Source organism: Ruditapes philippinarum, unplaced genomic scaffold, assembly GCF_026571515.1.
Source record: "Ruditapes philippinarum isolate M1 unplaced genomic scaffold, ASM2657151v2 ctg675_1_1_1_1, whole genome shotgun sequence".
NCBI classification, from domain to species: Eukaryota; Metazoa; Mollusca; class Bivalvia; order Venerida; family Veneridae; genus Ruditapes; species Ruditapes philippinarum.
The window spans coordinates 190,007-200,288 of NW_026867036.1; the positions used below are offsets into that span (position 1 = coordinate 190,007).

At 32.8% G+C, this 10,282-nt stretch overlaps 1 protein-coding gene across 2 annotated transcripts in view; it reads left to right on the forward strand.

Moving 5' to 3' along the window:
* Positions 1 to 10,282, forward strand: part of LOC132734592 (1-acyl-sn-glycerol-3-phosphate acyltransferase delta-like) — a 31,226-nt gene extending 20,944 nt beyond the window's left edge. For both annotated transcript variants that reach the window (XM_060721368.1, XM_060721369.1), the window contains exon 9: positions 211 to 10,282. In XM_060721368.1, the coding sequence (XP_060577351.1) occupies positions 211 to 311 (101 nt within the window). In that variant the 3' untranslated portion in view covers positions 312 to 10,282. The remainder of the gene's footprint in view (positions 1 to 210) is intronic.

Genomic DNA, 10,282 nt, shown 5'->3' on the forward strand with positions numbered 1-10,282 from the left:
GCCTCAAAAACATAATTTCCAAAATATACATCATGGTTATACAGTGAAATTTCATAAACACATACATGAAAACACAAACTATAATATATTTTTTTATAAAAATACACAATGCATATTTAAAACACAATACATATTCAAAACACAATACATACATTACTTTATACTAAATCTATGCAAGTATATATAGTTAACTTATCATTTTTATTTCAGTGATTTTGGTCATGAAGTGGATGATATCATTTTCTGAGGTTAAACATGGAACATCTTACGGACTGGAGAATAAACAAAATGGCACGAAGAAGTCACAATAACGCTGGAAATATTTTGAGATAACTCGACAAAGTAGCCAGGTCCTTCATTTCATTAAAAGTGTCTTGGAAAAGGAAACACAAGTTCATTTGATATTTATTTATGGTATAATATGAATGATAATTCTGTGATATACTATAGGTTGACATCTACGTGTAAAAGGTCAACAAGACAGTAGTCCCAATTACTTGCATTTATTATATGACATTGGTATGAGCCGCGCCATGACAAAACCAACGTAATGGGATTGCGACCAGCATGGATCCAGACCAGCCTGGGCATCCGCACAGTCTGATCAGGATCCATGCTGTTCTCTATCAGTTTCTCTACATGTTATAGGGTTAGTCAGCGAACAGCACGGATCCTGATCAAACTGCGCGTATGTGCAAGCTGGTCTGGATCCATGCTGGTCGCAAACCCATTATGTTGGTTTTGTCATGGGGCGGCTCAATTATGTTTTCAATACTGTATAATCAATACTTATTTGATTATATTTCACACTTTTTAACATTTTAACATCATGAGCTCTTTGTAAAGTTGATATGTGAAGTCATGAAAAAATAACTTATGATTTTGATGTTTTTGAAAAAATAAGTAATTATTTTGATGTTATTGAAAAAATAAGTAATTATTTTGATGTTATTGAAAAAAATAAGTAATTATTTTGATTTTATTGAAAAAATAAGTAATTATTTTGATGTTATTGAAAAAATAAGAAATGATTTTGATGTTATTGAAAAAATAAGAAATTATTTTGATGTTTTCAATATTTATTTAGCTTTATTATGTTATATGGTAAAAAATGAAACTTAGATTCTTTGGCATATTACATAGCCTTGCTTTGACCTTCTTACCAAAATGTTATAAAGATTTCTATAGAATCACTTTTTAACCTATTCTAGACTTGTTTATTAAGGCTATACGAAATGATAACTCTCGTACAGTCCTATATACAAATGGAGTGGTGTGTTACAACTTTAGGAAACTAGTTAGCAGTTACTTCATTCTTTTATCACAGGTACAGTCTATGACTTGATATGGTTGACAGCTTACTTTTACTATTTTTTTACTAAAATGCCTTCCTGAGTTGAAAATGGACTACTCTAGAACTCAAAATTCAAATCTGGGAAAATTCTATTATACAAATGGTAAAAGGAATAGTGTATATGTGTATTAGGAAAGTATATTGTTTCTTCAATTGATTACTATAAATTGTTAATGATTTTACTTGTTGACAATGATATTCTTAATAAGTCAATGATTTTTATTTGTTATTTATACATATGTATTCTAATTCTTAGGCAATATTTATATATAAATGCCCAATGTTAAATCTTATTGACTGAGATGCTGTCAAAATACAAATAATGCCCAATACTGCTGTGATCTGGCCAGGAATTCTGATTGATATTGTTTGAGAACGTTACCCAGCTGGCTTACAGATGTTTGGTGGTTCCCCTTTTGTGCCTGAAATAATGTATAAAGGGCCACTTGAAGTCTTCCTCCTCCACTATAAATCACCAGTAGGAAAATCACCACATTACCTTTACAGTGTAGAGTTAATATAGTTTGTGTTAATAATAACCACAGCCCGAATACAGAATCATAATAATTATAGAAATAAACTATAGAAATTTGCCTTGATGTGACTCTGGCAATATTTATTGGTACATAATTGAGAAATATTTACTATTATACCTGTATAACATGTGATTTATGTCAGAGCTTTACTTTATGATGTTAATAATTGAATTAGTTAATAATTTTATAATTTACATAATAATTGTTTCAAAGTAAGCGTTCTTGCATAAAAACTATGCACACAGGTATACATTAACTTAGAAGAAACCTTGCATAAATGGATAAAATTAAACGAGCACGCTCTTTTGCATGTTTTTGGATATGCATGACTCGGGGCACCATGTAAAAAATAGCTGATTGCTGTGACGGCCCCAGTAAGTTCATTATCAAAACATAACTGTCAGGTGACATTGCATGATCACACGTAAAACATGTTGAAATCATTTTTTTTCATACGAAAAATAAATAACAAAATGAGAATTAGACATACATTTTGTATTCTTTTTTCCAAGAACTTGCGCTAATGCACCTTTTTTGTGCATTAACAAATATTTCAATGCAAGGTTTCCATTAATTGTATCTTTTCTTATTTGTTAGAGTTTCCTTATAGTTTTGTCTATTTGTGACATAAAGTTATGAGGCAAGCTAAGATCTTTACATTTAGAGCATTGTCCGTAAGAAGTGACCAATGATATTAAAAACATGGAGGTTTTCATCTTTGCCAGTAAGCAGCAAAAGAGTTATTGAAATAAATTCGATCTGTATTGATGTGCTCTTGATTTGTTTTTTTTTCTAAGATAGATACTTCTTTGTTAATATTACCATTTTGTTAAAGAGAGAGAGAGTAAGAAATAAATATTTTCCATGTTTTGCTTTGTAAATCATGAATAAATTGTTTCTTTTATAATTTTACATACCTATAGTTATATGAAATCTGTAATTGTTTTATTAAGCATTGTTTTTAGCTCACCTGTCACAAAGTGACAGGGTGAGCTTTTGTGATCGCTTTTCGTCCGGCGTCCGTCCGTCCGGCGTCCGTCCGTCCGTAAACTTTTACTTTAAATGACATCTCCTCATAAACCACTAAGCCAATTTCATCCAAACTTCACAGGAATGTTCCTTTGGTGGTCACCTTTAAAAATTGTTCAAAGAATTTAATTCCATGCAGAACTCTGGTTGCCATGGCAACCGAAAGAAAAAACTTTAAATATCTTCTTTTAAAAAACCCTAAGAGCTAGAGCTTAGATATTTGGCATGAAACATCTTCTAATAAGTGTCTACCAAGTTTGTTCAAATAAAAGCCCTGGGGTCAAAATTGGCCCCGCCCCAGGGGGTCTTTGATTTTCCCTATATGCATATAGTAAAAACTTAAAAAATCTTCTTTTAAAGAACCCAAAGAGCTAGAGCTAAGATATTTAGCATGAAACATCTTCTAATGAGTGTCTACCAAGTTTGTTCAAATAAAAGCCCTGGGATCAAAATTAGCCCCGCCCCAGGGGGTCATTGATTTTCCCTATATGCATATAGTAAAAACTTTAAAAAATCTTCTTTTAAAGAACTCAAAGAGCTAGAGCTAAGATCTTTAGCATGAAACATGTTCTAATGGTTGTCTACAAAGTTTGTTCAAATAAAAGCCCTGGGGTCAAAATTGGCCCGTCCCGGGGTCATTGATTTTCCTTATATGTGTATAGCAAAAACTTAAAAAATCTTCTTTGAAAAAACCCAAATAGCTAGAGTTTAGATATTAAGCATGGAACATCTTCTAGTGAGTGTCTACCAAGTTTGTTCAAATAAAAGCCCTTGGGTCAAAATTGGCCCCACCCCAGGGGGTCATTGATTTTCCCTATATGCATATAGTAAAAACTTAAAAAATCTTCTATTAAAGAACTCAAAGAGCTAGAGCTAAGATATTTAGCATGAAACATGTTCTAATGGGTGTCTAATAAGTTTGTTCAAATAAAAGCCTCGGGGTCAAAATTGGGCCCGCCCCGGGGGTCATTGATTTTCCTTATATGTGTATAGCAAAAACTAAAAAAAATCTTCTTTGAAAAAACCCAAATAGCTGGAGTTTAGATATTAAGCATGAAACATCTTCTAGTGAGTGTCTACAAAGTTTGTTCAAATAAAAGCCCTGGGGTCAAAATTGGCCCGGCCCCAGGGGTGTCATTTTTTTAACTATATGTGTATAGTAAAAACTTAAAAAAACTTCTTTTAAAAAACCCAATGAGCTAGCGCTTAGATGTTTAGCATGAAACATCTTCTTATGGGTGTCTACCAAGTTTGTTCAAATAAAAGCCCTTGGATTAAAATTGGCCCTGCCGGGTGGGGTAGGGAGGGGGGTGATAGATCGTTGTTTTTCATTATATGTGTGTAGTAAAAACTTAACATCACGAAACATCTTCTAATAGGTGTCTTCCAAGCCCTGGGGGTTTAAACTGGCCCCGTTCCGGGTGCCTTTATACAGGTGAGCGACCTCAGGGCCATCATGGCCCTCTTGTTTGATATTTTATGCACTAAGTTGTTTTGTATTTTTTACCTTTTGTACAATTTCTTACAGCGCAATGTATAACTAACTAAATAACCCATTACCTGCTGGTTGTGTGAAATGGATTTGTCCAGCTTTGAATCTGTGACAGTCCATTTGAAGTTTAAAGGCCCATTATGCCTCAGGAAGGAATAAATTTTAACTTCTTAAGGAAAGGCAAATGTGAATTTTACAAGGTTTAAATAATGATTTAAGAGCATGTTAGATGCTTGTAACCTGAAGAAAGTAGTGATTGAAATGATTTGTCATAAAAGAAGCATTATATAAATAAAGTAGTATTTTGACTTCATACAAAATACTAAATCACTATAACTGTACTAATTGCCAAAGGACAACAGGTAAAAAATATGGTTAAGCTTATTTTTTAAAACAAATGAGTAACTTTTTTGGAATTAAAGAAGTACATATAAAATATAAAGCTTTTGAGAAGCAATTCTGAGGCATAATGGGCCTTTAAGTGATTTTAAAATTAAGCTACCAGCAGTATAGTGTAAGCCTGGACAGACTGCACTGGTTTGTAGGCTGGCCTGGCTCTATACTGGTGGCAAAAGCTAGTTATTTTGGTCTCAGCAGGCTAAGGGTTATCAACATGTTGACCTTTGTCACGTTTGAAATTTTTTCACAATAGACTTTTATGTGATTGTTACTAACAACTACACTGTCACTACATTTTAGATAGTATTATATTTATTTATACATATTTTTTTTATTACTGTATAATACATTTGTATTTGGAATTGTAATCAAAATTCTACAGTTATTATTATCAAAGTATTTTCATTTCGTTTCGGCATTTAATTGATTCAGTTTTTACATGCTATGTTGTCATTGTCAAAGTTTGAGATCGCATCTAGTATAGCGGACCCCTGAATATAAACAATATGTGCATGCTCACTTAATGCAGGCTGCTGACACCACATACCCCCCTGTTTTACATATTTATTTCTTTTACCGAAAACAAAACTGAGAATAACACATTGTTACATAATAAAGGCATAATTACACACTTGATTATTTCTGGGGTTCACTAAAGTAGACTCTATCCGAATTTTGTTACTTAGACCTCTTTACAGTTTAGACAGATTGTGTGAATGATTAAAATAGGCTTCCAGAGATGTATGGTTGAAATACCTGTATTTGTAATTTACAGATATTTAAATAAAAGTACAGGTGCTTTTGTTTTAAAGGAATGTCTTAATTGTCAAAGAAATGGCACTTTTTATGCTCCCACAAAGTGGGAGCATATAGCGTTGCACTTGTCCGTCCGTACGTCTGTCCATCCATCTGTCCGTCTGTACGTCCCGAAATCTTGTGAACACAACTCCTCTTAAACCGGATGGCAGATTTTGTTTAAACTTCCAGGGATGAACAACCTTAATGTGTAGATGGTAGTTAAGGTAGGAATTTTTGCTATGACCAAATTTAACAGAATTATGGCCCTTTGTTGATTTTTTCACTATATACAATATAGAAATTTTGTGAACGCAACTCCTCTTAAACCGGATGGCAGATTTTGCTTAAACTTCCAGGGATGAACAACCTTAATGTGTAGATGAAAGTAAAGGAAGGAATTTTTGCTGCGACCAAATTTAACAGAATTATGGCCCTTTGTTGATTTTTTCACTATATACCATATATATGTTGCAGTGGGGGCATCCGTGTCCTTTGGACACAGTTCTAGTTTAAGCTAGGATTTTTTATTTTTATAAAATCATAAAGGCTATACACTGAAATTATTGATGATTATTTTATTAAATTGTTAAGGCTATATACTGAAATTATGATTTATAAATAATACATGTACCCCTATTTACCATTGTATGCAATACTGTCATTAGTTTATACAGAATATATTTGAGCTGTGTCACAACAAAACCAACATAATGGTTTTGCGACCAGCATGGATCCAGACCAGCCTGCGCATCGGCGCAGTCTGATCAGGATCCATGCTGTTCGCTTACCAACCCTTTTACAAGTCGAGAAACTGATAGCGAACAGCATGGATCCTGATCAGACTGCGCGGACGCGCAGGCTGGTCTGGATCCATGCTGGTCGCAAACCCATTATGCTGGTTTTGTCGTGACACGGCTCATTTTAGTTTGATTGAGAAGGAAGCTGTAAGCTTATAGACACACTGTTTAATGCATGCCTGGAACAAACCAATACTGAACAATGAGTGTTAATTTTCTGGCAACAGCGGCTTGTCCCTAACAAGGTTTGAACTAATTTGGCTAGCACTACTAGTCTGACAAGTCAACCACTTTGCCACTATACTGTTATTGTGTGTCTTATTTAAGCTATATTCATGACCAAAGAAAAAAAAATCATTAAAATAATTTGTAAAAATCTAATCAGAATTTATTTTCTTACCTGAACTTTTCTCTCTGGCTGAAAACCATTGCCCCGCTAAATATCTTAAATCAGGACTTGTCCATCATTCAATCGGGACAAAAACATTCATGATTTTTTAGGGCAAATTTCAAAATATGTACCGACTATATATTGAACAGTGCAAGCGTGTACTAGTATGATTAAAGGCTTGTAGTTTTATTATTTTATTATTATATCTTCTTTATTTATTTGCTAGTTTACTCTATGATCTCATTTGTTATGTTGTTTATTTTTTAGAGAAAGAAAAAAGTAGATATCTTTAATATAGACTTATTTGCTTTCTGTATAGTGTATGAATAATTATATACCTGTAATAATATGTATATTTTATTTGATAGGATAGTATATCAGCTTACAGTACCATTTGTTTGTTCATGTGCGTTAAATAATGTGAGACACACCATGCCAAAACTCATACGACCATAAGAATATTAAAACGTGATTGTACATTTAAATTTTTTTTTTAGATTCTTTTATAGCATATCACACCAGTTAATTTGCTTAACACTCTTTTATGTCTGTGATTTTTGTAAGAAAACCTTATGGATATCAACTACCAAAAAAATGTCTGGATCTGGGAGATTTTTTATCACTTCTCGAAAGTGGTCTTTGACAAATTGCAGAATATTTTCACAATAACGAATGATGAATTTTCAAATGTTTTTTTTGAGCTATTATGGTTGTTCATTGCATGGATTTCATATAAAAATGTATTTTGTGTACTAAGAGAATATATCTAGAAATACCTTTTCTGTTCAGCATATAATAATATATATATATATATAAACATAAATGTGTAAACATTTTGCTTCATGAAGATGAACAGTCTAGAACTGTTAGCTGCTTTTGTCACTACCTTAAGGTGCTGTCTCTTAAAGGGACTTAAATCGGTTTTGTTTGTTTGTTTTTTTACATTCAAAATACAATTTTCAAGATTTTTTTTGTACCATTTGATAAAAATCTTGACAAGTAACTTGTGTTCAAAATATCAGATTATTTGCTCACCCTCACTCTGTTATTCCAAAATAATCATTTAAATTGTGGATAAATGGCCCAAAAATGAAGTGTTCAAACACATATCTCAGATCAGCTAAGAATCGCACAAAAATATGATTCTGGTTTTTTTTTGTATAGCCAGTCTGATCATAGAAACTAACATTTGATCATGATCAATTAATTATATGTATCCCTCACAGATATGGGATTGATTTCTGTCAGGGGCATTTAATTCTTTCCTGTTCCAAAGCTATCTGGCCGTGGAAGATTGTTGTTCTTCATAGGTGCCTTTCAATAGCTGAAATAGTGCATAGAGGGGCATCTTTGTTCTTCCTATTGCCAGTAAAGCTTGAAAATCAGCATATGACCAAGTTACTACATGACGAGGTATTAAGTCAACATGTGACCTTAACACTTTCAATGTGTCTTAAAACCCAATCCCCCCTTGTGGCTGAGTAACTGGTTGCCTCCAAGAGTTAAGTCATCAGAATTGCAGTCACCGTTTTGCATCTCTAAGCTCTAACAGGTGAGGTGGTTTTGACCCCCTGGTGATTCTTTAAGTTTTTAACACCCGAGGTTAGCTAAAATCATCTTCCATGTTCTGGCACCATATGACCTAAATTGTGTTGGTGCGCTATAATTATAACCAAACAAAACACAAAAAAATAGAACAATTTCTTGTAAATATGTAAATTGTCTTATTTGCCTTTGAAGTGATTTATGACTTTTTGAGCACTGTTTGTTTGGGGGTTTTTTTTATTGGCGATTATTCACAAGTGAAAACATTTAATACCCTCTAATATTTAATAGCCTAAGAATTGCAACAAATTGCATATCTGGTATATTTGGTATAAATTTTGAATTCATTAATTGAAGGTCAATTGACTGAGAAAATTCTACATAGAAAAAAGGCCAAAAGCACAATTCTAATTAAGAAGTCTTAAAGGCAGGAAAAAATATATTAATGTTTTGTAATATACACATAGAATTGTACTTGAAACAAGCAGTTAGGGTCATCCATGGCCAAGTGGTTAAAGTCGCTGACTACAAACCACTTGCCCCTCACCGCTGTGGGTTCAAATTCTGACAGGGACATTGGATTCTTTTATGTTAGGAAGCTACCCAGCTAGCTAATGGAACGTCGGTGGTTCTCCTCAGGCCCGTTCATGCCTGAAATAATGCAGGGAAGTGTACCCGAGGTATTCCTGCACCAATAAAAGTCGAAAGTTGCCAATTTTATGACCTCTACGGTGTTGGTGCAACGTAAAACCCAACCAAAAAAAAAAAAAAAAAAAAATAGCAGTAAACTGTTACTGACCTGTATGTAATGGCCTGTAACTTACCCTTTAACCTGCTTATTTTTTTTTTAAATGACCATGTTGAGGTTTTATTTCTTCAACTGTCAATTTTCATTGTGTATCGAGATGAAAATTAGAAGTAAGCCAGTTTAGAGCCTGGTCATACTGCATGTATGTACTATGAGCTGGTCTGGCTCTATACTGGTATCAAAGGGTAATAACTTACGATTTCTGCAGGGTAAGTGTTAAAGTGTACACATGTATACATATTGTGGACAAAGTGTATAATTCTTCATAATCAAACTTACTCTGTGATTTGTTTGGCTTATACATTAGTGTTTTGTTTATCATCCATTTCATAATCAAAGATACTATAAAATAATTAAAATTTGAATTTTGTGGCTATTCAAGCGATTAGAAACAAGGGCATATTGGCATTGTTTTGTAGCACCAAGTATATTTTATACATTTATATCTGTGATATGGTGATAAGGCTTTAAAACATCATTTACTCAATCTATTTATTTACCTACAAGACTGACCTCTTATAAGACGGAGTCCTTAATTTTATATAAAGTCTGCTGTTTTCTTTTATAATTACTTTTTTAATGCCATGATATTTAAACTTGCCAATTTGTTTATTAAGCTCATTTAGTATTAAACTGTACTTTATTCCATTTAGCTTATTAAATAATGCAGCAATATGTATGTTAGAAATCTTCCAGCAAGCATAGTATTGTTTTAATTGTTTGCCTTTTTGTCTGGGTTTTTTTTTGCAGACATCTTTAACATTACCCATAATTGTTCTATTTCTCGATCTATAAGCTACAGTTATATTTCAATACAACATATACCTTAAGACTAGAACTTCAATTTGGCATATTGTATGATGTATGATGTCAAGCCATAAATGGCCTTGACCTTCAGCCTTGATGGTCAAAGTTTAAAATTCAGGAAATTACACGAGATTTTGGATGGAGGTGTTTGTTAATTATAAACACTTATAATTTTTAATTTTAAACCTGATATACTTGCTTATTTATATAATTTTGTAAGTTTGTATATGTACATGTAGGTATTTTAGATGTTGAGTCACATTATAATTATACTAAAAAATGTTACTGCTAATTGACTATTAAGTAAAAGCTATATATACCCTATA